General features: G+C 41.0%; 1 protein-coding gene across 1 annotated transcript; it reads right to left on the bottom strand.

Moving 5' to 3' along the window:
- Positions 1–234: 234 nt before the first annotated feature.
- PLRG1 (pleiotropic regulator 1) lies at positions 235–14,918 on the bottom strand. Its single transcript, XM_069855739.1, has 15 exons — positions 14,844–14,918; positions 12,306–12,412; positions 10,458–10,600; positions 10,146–10,199; positions 9,592–9,685; positions 9,082–9,172; positions 8,783–8,884; positions 6,910–7,002; positions 6,417–6,566; positions 6,196–6,297; positions 5,623–5,725; positions 4,941–5,049; positions 3,279–3,418; positions 1,443–1,636; positions 235–563 (listed from the first exon to the last, which is right to left on the bottom strand). The coding sequence occupies exons 1-15, from the start codon at positions 14,850–14,852 to the stop codon at positions 504–506; spliced, it is 1,551 nt and encodes a 516-aa protein (XP_069711840.1). The 5' UTR covers positions 14,853–14,918; the 3' UTR covers positions 235–503.
- Positions 14,919–19,839: the final 4,921 nt, after the last annotated feature.

Raw genomic sequence — 19,839 nt, forward strand, 5'->3', positions numbered from 1 at the left:
AGTTATTATATTGTCCTGCTTCTTCCTTGGTTACTTATTACTTTGTAATTGTATATATGGTGTTCCATTACAGTATATACTTGGCATATGTAAACAATACTGGTCAAAAATCTAAAAGTGTCACTCATAAAATTTCCAGTAGATGTCTTCTCTGCATAAATTCGCAGTTAATCTGGAGTCAAGCAGGGGTCTTTCAGAAAACCTGGTCAAAATATTTTTAGACTTGCACTCAGATTCATAGAAAGAGTAAGCACATCTATTCTTTTAATGAACTATGCATGCTCCATAAAGACAAACTTAACAGTTGAAAATGGTTTGCTGGGATCACACGAAAAAGAGACAAAAGGAAAGAGAAATCAGATTTATTATAAAACACATCAAAATAGCAATGGCTTAGCTGATGTCCCACTCTACTGTTCTAGGCAGAACAAGATGTGACTGAATGCTCTCAGGAAAGCCAAAACAAAGCCAAATCAAAATTACAGCATTAATGCGTTGCTGCACTAAAATCGCTTTCTCTTGATAATCTCTGGTTTCCAGCTGACAGGATGAGTCTCTTCAGTCTAAGGGGAAAAAACAAAAATCTCATAAGGATGATAAGATTTAAATTCACCTTACTAGATGAGTTACCCTTAATTACTAAGGTTTAGTTTAAAATAATACTCATGTAGTATATATACTCTATTTCATATGTAACATTATAATTACCTAATCTGCTATGTAATTAATTTAACCAAGTGAAATTTTATACCATCCCACTGTCTGAAGCATGACAAGACTTTTTTTTTTTGGTGCAACAAAACTGAGGTTGCCAATGGCATTTCAAAAACAGTACAGTGATCAAAGCACAGGACTAGGAATTCCAGACTATGACACTCCAGCAATATCTACCTCGGTATCGGCAGATGCCACAGAGTCTACAGTTCTCAATTGCAAAATGGATAAAACTTTCCTTATTCCTGCGTATCTAAGAGTTACTCCAAGTCTAACTAATGCAAAAATTCCAACATTCAATGAATATCCTTAGCTTCTTTATATTGAAGACATACTCCAATCAACTATCCAATAATCCATTGTCTTCTCCATTAGTAAGTGGATCCAGATTTGAGAATAAGTTTGAAAATAAGCTATTTACTCTGAATTCTAAAAACTGTCAAGTACAACGAATCTTTAAAACATAATCTTTTTGCCAATCCTCACATTTTAATCAATACAATCACACACGGTCCCTTTGTGGCTTCAAACACTACGTACATTATTGTATTAAGATTTCTATGAACTTTATCACAAAGGACTTTTACAGATGAGCCAACAACCTGTGACTTTATTTGTACTATAGCAGTTCGTAAGCAGTTAGAAGCACAGAACCTAGGTGCTGTCCTCTTAACTCTTATAGCCACGTTGTTTTAATGACAATATATTGAAAAGACACTTCTACATACCGCAGTATCATCTTCTTTGTATACTTTTATGGTTTTATCAGCTTCAGCAGTTAACAATCTGCTTTCCGACTGGTCAAAAACACAAGCAAATATTCCTGATTCACTGTCCAAAGAGCCTGGCTGTACGGCTGCATGTACTCTCTGGAAATTGTATCCAGTTCTCCAGTCCCAAAGATGCATAGTACCATTATCAGCTAAGAAAAACAAACATACTTAGTATTTTAACCAGTTATTTTCTATTAGTTTTCTAAAAACAGTATAATGAACACCTAAATAATACATCAGCTTGAACATTCATGTAGAATAACTCAGCATATTACTCCATTCCCTACTGGTCTCCCTTCTTAGTTAAGAGGGGCTGATCTTGTTTAAGGCAATGGATGGAAGCTTCCTCAGAATATAATCCAGTTACGCATCATATAACCCAGACAGAGGATACACTACATCACAAGGCAATTGCAGCAAGTTGCTTTAGAAGCACATTAAGGACTGGCATTCTGAACAGCAAGCTCCCTGTTCAGTTCCTCAACTGAAGGTGAACAGAGACATCACCCTGTCAAACAGATTACAGACATTATAGAGTTTATAAGGCGACACAGGCTTAATGTGTGCAGAGGTTCCATGTCAAATACTGTTTAATCCACTGCCATGGCATCAGCTCAGGGTATTCACAGTAACGTGAATTCTGTATTCAGAAGGATGTTCTCAAGCAAGTTTTTCAGTTACAAAAAACACACCCCTCCCATCATCTAATCAAACCACATCTATTACACATTTCTCCATAGCTGCCAGCTAGACAAGGAATTGAGATGTTTGAAGATGAGTGTTTCTACAGTAAACTACTCCAAGGTAACCACAACCTATTTTAATTCAGCATTAACTTCTTTGAAGTTCCTGGAGATAACATGAGAATGTAAAGTGGGAGGAAATCAATATTAAAATTTTAATTTTTAAAAAAAAGTCACAAAGTACATTATTGAAATTATAGGTTTTTGATGTGGAGAGTTTTTCTAAAGCCTCAACTACTACTAACACAAGTCAGTCCTACAAAAACCTTCTAGAAGTGTCTTCAAATTAATAAAGAATTAAATATGAGCCCAGTCCAGTATTTTGCCAAGTTCTTGCTCTCACTATTAATGTGCCAGTTACCAAAGAGAGTTTTACACAGATTTTAAAATCAAGGGCCCCCTTTACACATACTTCAAAGCATAACCAGGGTAAGCTGACAATACAATTACCTGTCACACAACTCCTGCTTAGCACATTTCTATCCTACTCCACATCCCTAGCCTACACAGCAAATATGGTTTTGATTCACAGAACCAAATAAAACGCAGAGATTAGCTATCAGTCTTTTAAATGATGCAAATATAACATTTGAACTAAGAGAACACATGCACTTGTACTGCATGAAAAAAAAACCCAACAAACAGGGAAGAGTTCACATATCCTCTATCCATTCTCACTGCACTAACATGTTACTAAGAGACCGGTCAAGAAAGAACCAGATATCTTCCAGGTAGCTTCCAATTTCAACATCATTCCTGAGGGAACACTAGTGATTCAGAATGAGGAGATCATAGATAATGGGCTCTGGAGGCTTGCAGCAGCAGCCAACTAAGAAGAGGAATCCTCTTCCCTACTAGAGAAGAACAACAGTTGTTTCAAACATTTTTTGTGTACAGCTCAGTAACACTCCCTATGAAATGAAGCTGTATGTTGTAGCAGGCTTACAGGCCCAGATAAAGGAGAGCTCAGGAAGCCCCTTTGTCTAAGAATCTCCAGCCTTGGGAAGGGTGGAGAGGGGAAATATGAACATGTATTTCTCATTTTTACCTCCAGATACCAGAACACCATCAGAATTTACAGCTAGTGTGTTGATAATAGCGTTGTGACCCGGAAGGTTCTGAATGAAGTTTCCATCTGGGAATTTCCACTGTTTAATATTATCTGGAGAACCAGACGCAAATGTGTAACTGGAAGAAAATAAGCACAGTACATTAAAGCTCAAAATAGTCATAGGGATAGCAAAAGTCCTTCACTGAAACTACTGTTGCAAAGTTACTTAATACTAAAACTGGTTTTCCGACATTTTTACTTCACATAAAATGAAGCAATTTTATGAAACTATGAATAACCTATTTCTGTTTCCTTTCTATTCCACAGACTACCTAAACTTTAAATCCTGTGTCATACAGGATGTTAATACACAAACAAATATTAAAAATGCACATTAAGTTCTTGCTCATCTTGGCAAATTTTCAGGTGCAAGGGCATCATCAGCAAAGGTATCATGAGGGGAAGCAGCAAGCCCCAAACAAGAACCAGTATTGGCTACTGTTCCACAACTGTACAACCAAGGATAATGCACCGCAAAAAAGTGAACTACGAAAGAATTTGTTTTACTGAGTTACCCTAAAATAATCAATTCCCTAATTTTACCACATGCAAGCCATTACAAAATTAGTTGGGTAGCACATGCAAATTGCTGTAGAAATTTTTTCAATTGCCACAATGGCTAAGCAATTTGCTGCCTATTTAATAAATAATTCAATTAAAAAATGGATTAGGAAAAAATATTAGAATACTAGAAAAATATAGAACTACTGAACAACAAAAAGATACAATGCTGACAGTTGCTACTGTGATGAAAATAGTTTCAAGTTATTTTCAGGGTGGTATGACTGATCAATCTAAAATCAGATTTTTATTACTTTTTTTTTTCAGAACAGAAGTAAAATTAGGGCTTTTCCCTGGTACAGCTAACAGGTATATCATAAGATTCTTATGAGTTTTCAGGCATATAGATTGGATCATAATTTACTCCTATGAAAAATTCTGAATTTCTGCACTGACAGAATTTAATTTTAAAATATTGCAAGTGCAGAAGTACTGCAGCTCTATGCAAACTGCTCTTCTCCATTGTTTCAATGGCAATTTATCCAAACAGGCAACTGTTGATGCATCAAAACACTGCATCTAAATTCAGGGCGATTCCAACAATTTCTTCAAAGATTAAACACTATCAAGAAGTTTCTGTTAAAGGTCAGTTAGATTGAAGTGTCTTGTGCAATGAATCACGTTAGAAAAAATCACTTTGTATTAGTCACTGTTGTCTTTAGCTTTATTCACATACGTGCCATTTCACAAAACTACTTCACTTTCTACTAGCAATCATTCAGCTACATATTTATTATTAGCCTTATAAGCCCAGTGTTGCTCATTTCTCATAGAATGCAAAGGCACATACATAAATTCCGTGACATAAAAGACATTCTCAGGATTGCTAATGTACAGAAATTCCAATACCTGGGGAAGCACAATCAGCATAATAAAGGTCCTTGAGAACTGGTAAGCACATTTTTACAGCATTCTAAGTTTATTAGTTTTTCATATAATAATGCCCTACCATTCTAAATCATCACTCCCATTGACTGGCTTTCTGTCATCATCCAATGTTATGAACTGGGAAAGGGCAAAAGAATAAGGAGAACTTACTGTCTTGGATGCAGCACTACTGCTCTTACAGATTTCTTGTGATTTGTTAAAGTAACACGAGTTTTTCCTGCCACTAAATCCCAAAGTCGTATGGTGGTATCATGACTGCCTGAAATGAGAATAAAAAAAAAGGGGCTAGAATCAATATGATGATTTCCACATCACTATTATTTTGATAAGGCAGTCAAACCTTTACACAAAAGACAAAAATATTGTCCTTGTTATGAAAATATGATACCAATGCTACCTCATAAGAGAAAGATGCTGTGTTGGGATAGTCTTTTTATCCAGTTTGAAATTCAAGAAGAATAAAGTAATTATATGACAAAGCTAGCTTTTGACATAGTGTGAAAGAAGATGAACTTTATATTCAACCATGGTGCCAGACAATTCGAGGAGAACTGTGAAATGGCACAGAAAATTCAAGTCCAAATACATAGTAAGGAGAGAAAAAAAAAAAAGTAAACACCAGAAACAAAGGCAGCGCAGAAAACATTCAAATAAAGCATATCTATATTTGTTTAAATATGCCAGTATGAAATAACCATTGCATGGCCCATTTTCAGCAAAAGAAATTGAATAAATTAACAAAGACAACACTATGAACCTCACAACTACTGAGCAAATGCATTCATAATTACATTTTACAATCACATTGCTTGTCCAACCATGCCCACTATACCTGTAACAACTTGTGGTTCTGCAGCTTGGCATTTCACTGTTGCTACTGCATTTGTGTGTCCTGACAGCGTGTGCACACTGGCTTTCGTCCTCACATCCCAAATCTACAAATTCACAGTAAGACACAGGGGTCAATAATAGTTGCATATTCAATGTATTTTAGGCACCATCATTGATTACATTAATTCCTTGCCATAGTTCTACAGATGAAACAATGGTATTTAGGCTGTATTTTTCATCCAACAATTCACCACACAACTGCCTCAGTTGACAAATTTCAAGGGAAGACTGAACTTCTAGACGTACAGGTAACTTAAAAAGTAATCATAAAACCACACCATCTTCTAAATATTAAGTAGTCTACCTTCTAGACTGAGAAATAAAACGTTCTCCTGAAGTGACATTGCATTTTTGTGTATTCACACAAACACCACAAGACAAAGCTAACATAAATCATCTCAGTATTTTCATCTTGATTCACGTTAACTTTTATTAAGTATTCACTTGCACAAACAGAAAGTGATAAAACAGGCTGACATATCAATATATTAAAATGTAACACTGCTGTACTTACTCGTGCTGTTGAATCTCTGCTACACGTTACCAGTACATCTATTGTTGGATGCAAGTCTAAACCATACACAGCACTTAAATGACCATGGTAATGTCTGATAACCTAGATGAACAAAAAAGTGCACACTCACTTTAACTGTGTTTTGGAAAGAATATTCTAAATGCATTGATTTTTGTATTTGCCACCACCAATTAATTCCAATTAAAGAAACTACAGCTTACCTTATTGTATTCAAGATCCCAGCATTTCACTTGCTTGTCTTCTCCACAAGAAAATAGGTATGGACTTCTTGCACTTACTATCACTCCCCGTACAGTACTGATGTGTCCCGTCAGAGACAATTTCAATTTGCCACTAGCAAGGTCCCAAATCTGCATCAAAACAGGTATTTCGAGGTAGACAGGCAAAAGCTACATAGTGATAGTCTGGGTAAACAACCCGGATGTAATAGTTCCTGCCGCAGCTTAAGGTAAAAATCACGATAACAAAGGCTTGCTCTCCAGCTACTACCATGTAATAATGAAATCTCAAGAAGTAACACTCTACAAATCCTTTACGACTAGGTAACAAAAGAAAAAAAACGTTCTGCAATTCATTATTCTGCAAGCTGTAACCAAGAAATATTTTCCGAACGGCTGAAGATATTTTTAAATAACAGAAGAACCAGACAAACATCCCCCACAAAATTTGTCGGTGATTTCTTCAAACTCTTACCTTTATAGTTCTGTCCGCTGAGCCAGTAACGAACCACTGGTTTCCTGGTTCTACTGCAATACATCTCACCCAGCCCAGGTGACCACTGATAACCTTTAGAAAAGCCAAAATTTTTTCTACATCAGAAATAATACACATATTTGTCATAAATTTCATTCTACAACACTGGAATCTGTTAGCATGCACAAAGGAATGCATATTCCCCAAAAGTCAAATGTAAAATAAGATCTGAAGAGAGCTTGATTTCTACTTCAGTTAAATGAAGAGACCACCAGTGCCGAATACAGAGGGAGAATAACCTCCCTGGACCTGCTGGCCTCACCATTTCTGATACAAGCCAAGATGCCATTGGCCTTCTTGGCCACCTGGGCACACCACTGGCTCATATTCAGTCGGCTGTCAACCAACACCCCCAGGTCTCTCTCCTCCAGGCAGCTTTCTAGACAGACTTCTCCTAGTCTGTAGCACTGCATAGGGTTGTTGTGCCCCAAGTGCAGGACCCGGCACTTGGCCTTGTAAAATCTTTTGCCATTGGTCTCAGACCAGCGGTCCAGTCTGTTCAGATCCCTTTGCAGAGCCTCCCTACCCTCCAGCAGATCAACACTTCCACTCAGTTTAGTGTCACCCGCAAACTTACTTAGGGTGCATTCGATCTCCTCATCCAGGTTATTGATAAAGATGCTGAACAGGGCTGGACCCAGCACGGAGCCCTGGGGAACACCACTAGTGACTGGCCTCCAGCTGGATTTAACTCCATTTACCACCACTCTCTGGGCCCGGCCATCCAACCAGTTTTCAACCCAGGAGAGCGTGCGCCTGTCCAGGCCAGAGGCTGAGAGTTTTCTAAGCAGAATGCTGTAAGAAACTGTGTCAAGGGCTTTACTAAAGTCAAAGAAGACCACATCCACAACCTTTCCCTCATCCAGCAGGTGGGTCACTTTGTCATAGAAAGCAATCAGGTTAGTTTGGCAGGATCTGCCTTTCATGAACGTGTGTTGACTGGGCATTTTGACAGCAAGGTTCCACTAAAACTGCTGACATGTAGAATTAGTATCACTTGAATTGTAATTAGTGTCTCTCTCTCAGAAGGAAGTGCTCCTAACAAGTAGCCATTTTTCCTTTGTTTGCCTCGAATCTTTCATGGGTTTATTTTATTAGCAAAAGAATGTACACATTCAAATAGACCCATCTGAAAAATTAAAAATTTCTGAACCAGTACACATGCTTAGACATCTTCCCTTCAGCTCAGCTACCCTGCCACGCTCATCACCAAAACATATAGTGACAGCCATTTCCTCAATATCTCCTACTAGTACTCCCTAAGAAAAAGAGAAGTCAAATTTGACTTATTCAAAAACAAGACTAGAAGTCAAGCAATACAAACTGCAGAGAGACTTTGTTACTGAAGTCTTCAGCCTTATGCCCCATTTTCACAGCAAGTAAAAGTCCGGCTGACTCAGATACTGACTGCTTTTAAGTGTTTTTGCGGTGTTTGTTAACGTTGCTAGAGTATTTCTTTAACACATTACTAGTTTCAAACTTTGCACTTTGTCTTTGAGTTCCATTGTGAAAGAATCTAACAAGAACAGAAAAAATCTTTAATGACCTTATACTACAGATGAACCTACATAAATTAAAGGGTAAAATTAACAATACTGACAAAGTAACTTACTAAAAAGAATGAAAAATGTTTGGAATTTAATCTCTCTTAAATTTAAGGACAGGGCATATGTACACAACTTAGTTGCGATCACGTATCATTTGATTTCATTTTTGTGAATAAGAAGCAAGCATCGTGCTTTGAGGTCTCTATAGAGCATTAAATATTCATTTACTTTCATATGCATGTTCATGCCATACATTTGTAACTTACTCTGTACAATTTCCAAGGTGGATGCCACTGAGGTTTGGGCATGGTTGGAGCCTTCTTTGCCACTAATGCAGAATTTTTGTTCCCACCACCTTCCACCATAGCCTGTAAGTTAAAAGGGAAGTTACTCTTACGCTTTAGAAGTTACCCCTTCGGGCAAAATCTGGAGGTCTTCTCCCTCCAACATCTCAACACTGATTAAATTTAGCCAGTCAGGAGGTCTCCACACAACACACAAATGAATCCAGAAGCAACCTGGTGAACGCGACATGCTTCTCATAATAAATATGCAACAAACTCACCACAGACATCCCAGGAGGCTGTGAACGCTCAGATATTCCAGCATGCCTGTAAATATCTCCCACACCAGCAGCTGTCCGATTTGCATCCAACCTAGGTTGTACAAAAGTGGTCAATGGATTGGAGTCAACCTTGTCTTTCACTAAGTAAGTCATAAAGCATCACAGGCTTGCATTCAGCTGAGTGCAGTACACCTCCAAAGACAGAGATTCCACAGACTCTCTGAGCAACCTATTCCAGTGCCTGACCTTGAGGTAAGAGACACTCACAAAGCCTCACTTTTTCCTCTTGTATTTAAACAGAATTTCCCTTGTTCCAACTTATGCCCACTGCCTCTCATGGCATCCAAGAAAAAGGTGTACAGAAAAATGATGCCTGACCACACTAAAAGCAGTTTCTTAAAACATTTAGAATAGACTAATAAAAATACCCAAAGCAGTTCTTACCCTGACCTGTGTTTTGCTTTGAAATTCCCATAGATTACAAGTGTTAAGGAAGTAACACAGCAATACCTGGACTGAGAAGCAGGAAGTGCTACGGCTAAGGACTGTGCTGCAGATTCACTTGGCATCCTCTGGACCTTAGTATCAGCTGTCAGAGCCACACCTTGAAAAAAATAACACAGCAAAAGCAAAGGCAACTGTATTAAAGTAATCCAGAGAAGTATATTATACAAACATGTATAAGTACATAGACCTGCAAACAAGGGTTTGTCACATCTCTAATATTAAAACTCATCACTCATTAACATTATTTTTCACATGTGACTCAAATCTAATGAAATTTTTATTTTGGCCCAAATCCTCTCCATCTTGATTCTATGACGTACACAATTTCTAGAGCAGAAAACAGCACTGTATCTGTACCTAAGTCCTCCTCTGACCCCAGAACATTTATCAGCCACAACACTCAGCACCAATACTATAAAAAGACTTCAATGATATTTCCAACTACTATCAGCTATGGATTCACAGCAACAGGAAGCCTGCTCCTGCTAGGATGGAGGATGCCCAATTCCAATAAAAAGGCAAAAATCTCAGGCAAACACTCGCAGAATTTTACTTACCGGGACCAGGTGGGTATGGATGTGTACCAGTTATCAAATACTCAAGTTCTTGTCCTAAAGATCAATGAAATGTCATATTAATGATTAAATTTTGTACTGCACTGCAAATGATGCATTCAAACAGGAAATAGAATAAAACAGAGCAGGTTGCACACAGCAGCAGAAACCAGCAATCACTCAGACAATTAAAAAATGACATTTTGATTTCCCTCCTTATCTCCAGTGGATCAACACTGGTCTGTATTCTTCAGATTTTACATCACTGGACTGTCACAAAACAACAGACAAATATACCACTAAGAGCAAACTAACCTTGATTTCCGGAATACTGTTTCTGTCCGTAAAGATCCCCAGGGTTTGGGCCCCCTTTCTCTCTCATGTTTTCTTTAACAGTAGGCATGTGCAACACTGAGCCATACTCTGTACGCAGCTTGACTGCCATCTTTACTTTGTGACTGTTGGAAGAGTAAAGCACAACCCTGATTAAATCCTGATTCTTTAATTGTTTTTACATTTCAAAATATTTTAGAGACTGTTTGATACAACTCACTCTACAATTCCAATATTTGTTAACTTCCTCAAGACTACACTGTTAACTCCACAGAAATATCCAAACTTCTGATTTGGACAGAGCTATCACTAACACACACCCCAGAGTCCTGTGGGAATTGACTGATATAGTTGCCAAGCCACTCTCCACGATATTTGAAAAGTCATGCCAGTTTGTTGAAGTCCTTGGTGACTGGAAAAAAGGAAACATCACGCTCATTTTTAGGAAGGGTACAAAGGTGCCCTGGGAACTACTGACCTGTAAGCCTCAAGTATATCCTAAGGAATACCATGGCACAGGTCCTCCTAGAAGCCATGCTAAGGCACATGGAGGACAGGGAGGTGATCAGAGACAGCCAGCATGGCTGCACTGAAGGCAAGTCCTGCCTGACCAACTTAGTGGCCTTCAATGATGGAGTGACCACAACAGTGGACAAGGGAATAGCTATGGATGTAATCTATCTGGATTTCTCTAAGGCCTTCGATACACACTCCCCCCCTTGCCCCAACATCCTTCTTCCTAAATTGGAGATATATGGATTTGATGGGTGAACTGTTCGGTGGATTGGGAATTGGCTGGATGGCCACATCCAGACAGCAGTAATCAATTACTCAATGTTCAGATGGAGATCAGTGATGAGAGGTATCCCTCAGGGGTCTGCCAATGACACAAACAGCGGGATTGAGTGCACTGTCAGCAAGTTTGCAGATGACACCAAGATGAGTGGTGTAGTTTGCATGCCTGAGGGATGGGATGCCATCCAGAGGGACCTGGAGAAGGTCAAGAAGTCCGCGTGTATGAACTTCATGCAGTTAAACAAGGCCAAGTGCAAGATCCTGAATCTGAGGACAGGCAACTCCTGGTATCAATATGGACTTGGGTATTTGAGGACTGAGAGAAGTCCTGCCAAGAAGGACTTGAGGTACTGGCAGGTTAAAAACTGGACATGAACCAGTAACGTGCACTCGCAGCCCAGCAGACCAGTCATATCCTGGGCTGCATCAAAACCAGCGTGAACAGCAGGTGGAGGGAGGTGATTCGCCCCCTCTACTCTGCTCTGGTGAGAGCCAACCTGGAGCACTGCGTCCAGTTCTGCAGCCCTTGGCACAGGAAAGATAAGGACTTGATGAAGTAGATCCAGAGGAGTGCCCCAAACGCCTCTCCTATGAGGATGGGCTGAGAGAGTTGGCATTTTTCGGCCTGGAGAACAGAATGCTCTGGGTAGAACTTACTGCAGCCTTCCAGCACATAAAGGGGGATAAAAGAAGAGGACAAACTTTTTAGCAGGGCCTGTAGGGATATGACAGAAGGTAATGGTTTTAAACGAAAGAGTGCAGACTCAGATTAGAAATAAAGAATTTTTTTTTTTTTTTTTGCAATGAGGATGGTGAAACACTGGCCTAGACAGGTAGTAGATGCACCATCCCTAGAAACATTCAAGGTTAGGTTGGATGGGGTTCTGAGCAACCTGATCTGATTGAAGGTGTCTATTCCCACTGCAGGAGGTTGGACTAAGTGACCTTTAAGGTTCCCTTCCAACTCAAACCATTTATGATTTTATATATTTGAGCTTTGAAGTACACGAGTAATTCACTGATGGCACTACTTACCTTTCTTCATCTAATGGGATAGGTTTGGCATTATCAGCTACAAACATATCATGGGTTCTCTTCAAAGATCTGAACACAAGTGTGTGCACAGAATGCTTTTGGACTTCCTAAAATAATGAAAAGAATATTTAAATATATTGGGACATAATTAAACGAAGAACTGAAAATGGAAACAAACTGAACTGAATAGTCATTTCAGACTTTAGTAATGTTAGATGACAGAGCACTATTTAGCTCATGGAAAACTGCTCTTCATGAAAACTAAAAAAAAAAAAAAGTTTCTGTTAATTGTTTTAATTCAGTGTTTACTCAAAATAACACTCCCCCCTTTTTTTTTGGAAACTGCCAAGACTTTGAAAAGCCAAAAACTTTGATCAAACTTTCTGCACCGGCATCTATATGACAAACTCACAAACATGCAAGCCCTTCCACCTCATGCTCTCCAGTTTTGTTTTCACATATAGGCAGTAAAGTAACCAATCCTGAAAAGATTCCTGTAAACTTTATGTCTCCACTGACACCATAAAAAGAACAAAAGCACTCATCAGCTTCTGTGCACAGTGTCACTTTACATAACTACAGCACAGTTTACTGAGATAAAACTTGGGATCAAACCAGACAAAACTAGTTTTCATTTAATAATTTATATTTGTTACTAAAACCCAAATATATTTAAAATCTCATTAGCAGCATTAAAAAGCTATTAACTTATATAGAAATATTGCTTATCAACACAATAATAAATGTTTTTACCACTATCTGCCTCCCAATAGGAAAAAAAAAATATTAAAACTCTCAGCCTGCTTGTTTTAGGTGCAAAACCAAATGCACTACATGCGTGTACTGGTCTGTACATCATACAAGCAATGGCAACAAACTAGAAGCTACATTCATAACTTTTAACATTGGATATCACTCAACTGCTCAGTCTCCAAGATTCTACATGGATGATTCCCTAATAAGCTCCTGAGAGGTTCTGTTTTCCTGCCCTGAGAGCTGTCTATTCACTGAACCATTTTGCAGTAGCTGTTGCTCTCCTAACTCAGTAGCACCTACACAAAGTTTTTTGCTCTGGCTTGGTGAGCTACTGCAAGCACCAGATATTAAGTACCAAACCAACATTTGGAATTTGGTTAGGAATTTCATACAACTTGAGAGAGAAAGAATTACAATAGTTAATTACTACTCAACATCAGCTGCTGAAATCGCCACATGAGCAGTACGTAACGCAACACCTCTCTAATACAGAGGAAAAATCTCTAAGTATTTATTGACAGAGACGCCGCTCCATAAAAAATATCGAGTAGTGTTACACAGCTAGCAGTCTTCCTATCTTCCTCTATGATCCTGGCAACAACACTTGCTTTTAGACGTGCATAATATTCACCCCACAGTAACTATTCCAAGGACTATAAAATCAGTGGCCTTCTCCCCAGCTTTACTTCCAAGCCCTCACATAATAAGCTACTGTTCTCTTCACTAGCTCATAAACCCAATAAATCATGAAGGCTGAGGATCACAGCATCACCTCCCCAGTGCCAATTCTGCACCTGGCCCTACTCTGGCAAAGCAGACCTGCCGCCTGCTGCAGCCTCCTGCCCCAGCCCCATGGACCCACACTGATACAATAAGTATTTACTATTACGAAAAGTGGAATGTTTTTTATTTAATCTAAAGTAAAGTTTCATCTAAGTAATTGTATTTTTTGAAAATCAGGCAGAAAAATCCCTCTGATAGCATGTCTGGGGAAAAAAACCAAAACAGTGGTTTTTTCCAGACACTGTTCATTCTTTGGAGATGATCAAGGCTTGTGTGCAGCGTGATCTGTGCTGAACAAACGTCTCTTCTGTAATCAACTCGGTTTGCAGCCTTTTCCTAACTCAAATACAAGGTCAGGCGGAGCTGGCTCCAAAGCTCAAAATAAGCAAGAGTGTTGACTGCTACAAAGTTCATAATAACGTTAAAATGATTCTTTACAAGGTAGTAGAATAGGCATAAAATTACTAGGAAGATTTATACACGTTCATGTAAGTGGAAAACATATTCGGTCCCCAGCTCTTGTCTCGCTGCATGCAATTGATGGAGATCGTCCCATCATGTTGCCCAGGCCTGATAAAAGATGCTTGTTTTCTGAAACTCCAAAACGAGTCTTAGAGAGTTGAACTACCGGCATTTACGTCATTAGCACCGCGGACCCCGCGAGGCAGAGGCGACAGAAACACCCTCCTCGCTATACACCTTGCTCTACTCCGGGGCCGGGAGCGGGGCGAAGCGGAGAGTGACGGAGGAGGCGAAGGGGGGAGTGACGGAGGGGGCGAAGGGGGGAGTGACGGAGGGGGCGAAGGGGGGAGTGACGGAGGGGGCGAAGGGGGGAGTGACGGAGGGGGCGAAGGGGGGGTTTAAAGAGGGGGTTTAAAATGGGAGAGAGGGGGCTTCCTGCCTTGCCCCTTCCTGGGCCCAACCCGCCCTGCTGCCCCTGTCCGCGTTCTCCAGTCTCGCCCGGCGCGCCTCAGCGAGGCGCGACCACCCATCCCTCACCTCCACCATGGTGCCACTGAACTCCCACCACCGCGTCCCTGCGAGAACCGCTATGGAGGCGCTTCCGGCGCCCGCTCCGCGCTGCACCGGAAGCGACGCGCAGAGGGGGCGGGGCCGACGTGAAGAGGAGGGGTCGCTGTGGGGCGGTGCCTATTTGGGGCGGGGGTTAGGGGGCGGAGTCTAGAGAGACTGAGCCTATACGGGGCGTGGCCAAGACCAAGGGGCGCGATGTGGGGGCGTGGCCTTGTTTAGGGGCGGGGCGGCTGCGGGTTCGATGCCCGCGAGCGGCCGGCGTGGCCGCCAGCCCCGAGCGCCGTCCCCCCGCGACGGGGTGGGCGCTACAGTGACGGGCAGCTACCAGAAGATGGGAATGTTCAGCTTTCTGAAAGGCAGCTGGTGTTCTGTGAGCCTGCCCTGCAGCGATGGGGGAGCGGGTGAGGGCAGTGCCGCGGTTCCCCTCGCTGTGGGACTGAATGCGCCTTGGGCAGCCTGGTTTTGTGCAAATTCTTGGCCTCTGAAATCGTATTGGGTAGCACAGCTACAGCTTTTAAGTGTTGCTTTGTGTGTTCTCAAGGATAAAACCTGTTCGGGAAGCGTGGAAAGTTACAATCATAGAATGGTTTGAGTTGGAATGGACCTCAAAGATCATCCAGTTCCTACCCCTCTGCCATGGGCAGGGACACCTCCCACCTCTGGGCCAGTGCCTCACCGTCCTCATTGTGAAGAATTTCCTTCTTATGCTGGGTCTAAATTTGCCCCTCTACAGTTTATAGCCACAGCCCCTGTCCTGTCACTACAAGCCTTTGTAAAAAATCCCTCCCCGGCTCTCTTGTAGCACCCTGCCTACAAGAAGCCTGGAGGAGAGGAGGCTGAGGGGAGACCTTATTGCTCCCTACAACTACCTAAAAGGAGGTTGCAGAGGTTGGTCTCTTCTCCCAAATGACAGCTGATAGGACAAGAGGGAATGGCCTCAAGCTATGCCAGGGGACGTTTAGATTGGACATTAGGAAAAACTTCTTCACAGAAAGGCTTGTCAAGCACTGGCACAGACTGCCTAGGGCGGTTTAAATACCTCTCCGTCCCTGGAGGTATTTAAAAGTCAGGTAGATGAGTTGCTTGGGGACATGATTTAGTAGTAGACAGGTGTGGTTGGAGCTGATGATCTCAAAGGTCTTTCACAACCTAATGATTCTATGTTTCTACAAAAAACATTTTCAGGACTGAAGTGCAACCTCTAAGCAAAGGAAAACTGTATGATGATAAATGGGATGTCATCCAGAGGGACCTGGACAGGCCGGAGAAGTGGACATGTGAGAGCCTCATGAGGTTCAACAAGGCCAAGTGCAAGGTCCTACACCTGGTTCAGGGTAATCCCTGATTTCAGTACAGGATGGGGGATGACATGATTGAGAGCAGCCCTGCAGAGAAGGACTTGGGGGTGCTGGTCGATGAGAAGGTTGACATGAGCCAGCAATGTATGTTCACAGCCCAGAAGGCCAACCACATCCTGGCCTGCATCAGAAGAAGTGTGGCCAGCAGGTCGAGGGAGGTGATTCTGCCCCTGTCTTCCTCTCTTGTCAGACCTCATCTGGAGTATTGTGGGCAGTTCTGGAATCCTCATCATAAGAAGGATATGGAACTGTTGGAATGGGTCCAGAGGAGGGCTACGAAAATGATCAGAGAGCTGAAGCACCTCCTATACAAGGACAGGCTGAGAGACCTGTGCTTGTACAGCTTGGAGAAGAGAAGGCTCCAAGGAGAAAATATAGCGACCTTCCAGTACCTGAAAGGGGCTACAATAAAGCTGGAGAGGGACTATTTGTAAAGCCTTGTGGTGACAGGATGAGAGGCAGATTTAGGCTGGATATAAGGAAGAATTTCTTCACCATGAGAGTGGTGAGGCACTAGAAGTTGTTGATGTCCCATCCCTGGAGGTGTTCAAGGCCATGTTGGATGGGGCCTTGGGCAGCATGATCTAGTGGGATGCCTGTGCCCATGATAGGGTGGTTGGAACTAGATGATCTTCCAACGCAAACTATTCTATGATTGTATGATTCTAAACACTGTACTTGGTAACTGCCTTTTGGAGAACGTATCTTCGGTTTAGGTCCACAGGACCGCCTTTTGATGAAGACTGAAGTTGTGCATGAACAAGCTGGCAGCTCCTGCCGGGCACATGTGGTGGAAGGGTAGATATTGTAGCTTTAAAATATATCTCAATACTCCAACAGATTTTTCACTTGCCTTCATAAGCAGAATAACCAAATGCACATGTGCAAATGGCAAATAGGCCTCCTACTCTTACAAGGCAGATGAGTACATTGGAAGAAAGCAGGTCTTATCCTCCCAAGCCTAAAGCTGAGAGTTGGCTGTTATGACCCCCTCATTTTGCTTATTTGGGCTGTAACACTGGGGAGCACATCTTTTTGCATCCCCACAATAATGTTGCTGCTCTTTACCAGTCTACCAGCCGCTTACTGTGTCTGTCTGTGCACTTGAGCTGTGAACAGATTACAAACTGATTTGAGCTGAAAATAATCTAATGCAACATCTGTTGGTTCAAACCCATCCTCTTTATTAGCTATGGGATGGCATTAGCCTGGGATTATTTCTGGCACATGAACTGCCTGCTTGGCATAATGACCATCTCTTCTCTTTTCCATAGGTAATGGATCATTTCTGGTGGCTGCACTGGTGGTTTCTATTTAGTTATTTAAGATATAGCGATAGCTAGGAAAGTTCTCCAAGGAGCTTTTAGCTGTGCTGTCCAGTCTGGTGTTGAGGTAGAGTTGAGATGTTCATTAGGTTGTGCCACTAATGGCAAAGGAGCATGGCCAGCTTGTTTTCAAGCCAAGCCAGCCAGGTTTCATGTTTAACCTGAGAGCATATGTCAGTGGTGATGCTGAGAATACTGAGGATCCTAGTTGAGTTTCAGGGCCTCCAGTAAAGGTCAGCGCAGCACCTCAAGGATGGGGAGCATCATCTGTCCTTTCTTAAATTGCAACCTACAATGCAAAATCCATGGGGCAATGTGTCAAAATGGGGCAAGTCTGTTTTGTCCTCCCAGGCTGGTGAGGTTAGATTGAAGATATACAGTGTTTAAAAGGAGGTACTGGTGGCAAGTGATTTCACACCGGTTTGGATTTTTTTTCTTAAGTTTACATACAGAGTAATTTGTACTTGGTGATTGACTGATTGGTGGATGTGATATTTGGAAATGGTTTAAAGACTAATGTCTACCAGTATATAAAGCATCATGTTACGCTTGTTTCCTTTCTGTTTCTCTTGAAAGAAATTTGGCTTAATTTTTACTACCTCTTTAGAGGAAAGCAAATTTGAAATACAGATACTTGTATCAGTCCAAGAAAAATATTCTCTATTTTGTAAGAAAACTTCACTCATGCATGATGATGATGATGATTAGTAGTAGTAGTAGTGTTCACCCTGGCCCTGTAGTTGTTCTCACTTTTTTATAAGTAAACTTCCCCCTCAGAAATTTGTAATCACAGCTTATTTCCTGGTGTTCTTGTAGAGCTTTAGAGAATCAGAGGACAAATTAATCTCTGTAATTGATTTCATCTGTTCTACAAGATATAGTCTGAGGTGAAATTTAGTCCCAGAACTTCAATAAATCATGTCAGCGTTATTAATCAGAACATGTATTTTATTAAGTTTTCTGTTATACACTGCTATTTTATATCTTCATGCATGTCAGCTACATCTACAATTCTGGAAATAACACACTATGTAATTTTTAATGAAACATTACTAAGAAGGTGACTACTAGGCTGCATGTGCTTTTACTGCTTTTTTAAGGCCAAAGTAAACAGCTCCACTCATTAATGTTTAAGAGCTTGCTTGCTTCCAGAACAAGAACGTAGCATTAATTCTCTTTTACAAGAAACCTTTGAAGTAATATTTGTTACCAGTAAATGCAAGAAATGAGGATGTTCAGTCTCACAGAAGATAAACATGTTTATCATATTCTTTTCATAGTCTGACACTATCACACCACTAGTTGTTAAAAGGACATTTCTAAATCAAATGCTATTTCAAAATTTAATTTAGTAAACACTGTAGTTCTTCGTAGCCCAAGAAGGTTCTGTTCCTCTACTCCAAGACTGCCTCGAGGGGCACGTTCAGCTCTGAAAAGCCATGATCTAGTGACCATGACTTGTCCAACAGGGGTTTGTGTAAAGAGGATTGCACCACTGGCAGACATGTCAGCTCAACAAACACAAAGGGCAGCAAGCAAATAACCATTCCTCAAAGCACACACATACACCTCTGCCAGTAAGTGCCTTTTCAGTACAAAATTACCGTGCAAAGGGATGTCCTGGAACAACATCGCGTCCATGTTGTATTATTACATGTGTTGTGGTATCACTACCATGCTAAGTCCGGGAACAACTTCTCATTAACCATATGAGTTGAAGGAGGGAATATGAAGCAAAAAGGATTATGTGTTCTGTTTTGAAGAGAAAGCCTCTTTGATATCATTATTCCAAAGAAAGTTGAGCTGTGGTTATGGTTGTACATAAGGCTTCACTTAATCCTTAGAAAGTGTCAGCCTAACTGTAAAGGTTGGAAGCATGAGAGAAAAATTGCATCTCATGACCAGCATGCTAGTGTAGATTTAGTTCTGGTGCCAAAATGTTTTTCTATATATGCATAAGTTTACCAGTATAGGTGACTCAGTATGTGGTTCCAGATTTGAACTGGTTTTTTTGCTGATAAAACTCTCCAGGCAAAATCTTTGCAGTGCAGACAAGGCCTCTGCTTACCAGATTAGCAGTTATGGGATCCCTGTCCTGAGGCATCTGCTCATTTGACACAAAGCCGTAAACCCCTTTTGGGATGACACGTGTTGTTCATGGTAAATCCCCAGGGAGACACAGCCATGCAAGTCTCTTGGGGAAGCCAATGAAAAGTACTGGGGCTATAAGGGTCAAAAGCTGAGTTTCAAGGGGGGGAAAACATCTGAAGGCAGATGCAA

The sequence above is a fragment of the Phaenicophaeus curvirostris genome, chromosome 4 (genome assembly GCF_032191515.1).
Source record: "Phaenicophaeus curvirostris isolate KB17595 chromosome 4, BPBGC_Pcur_1.0, whole genome shotgun sequence".
In the NCBI taxonomy this organism is placed as follows: Eukaryota; Metazoa; Chordata; class Aves; order Cuculiformes; family Cuculidae; genus Phaenicophaeus; species Phaenicophaeus curvirostris.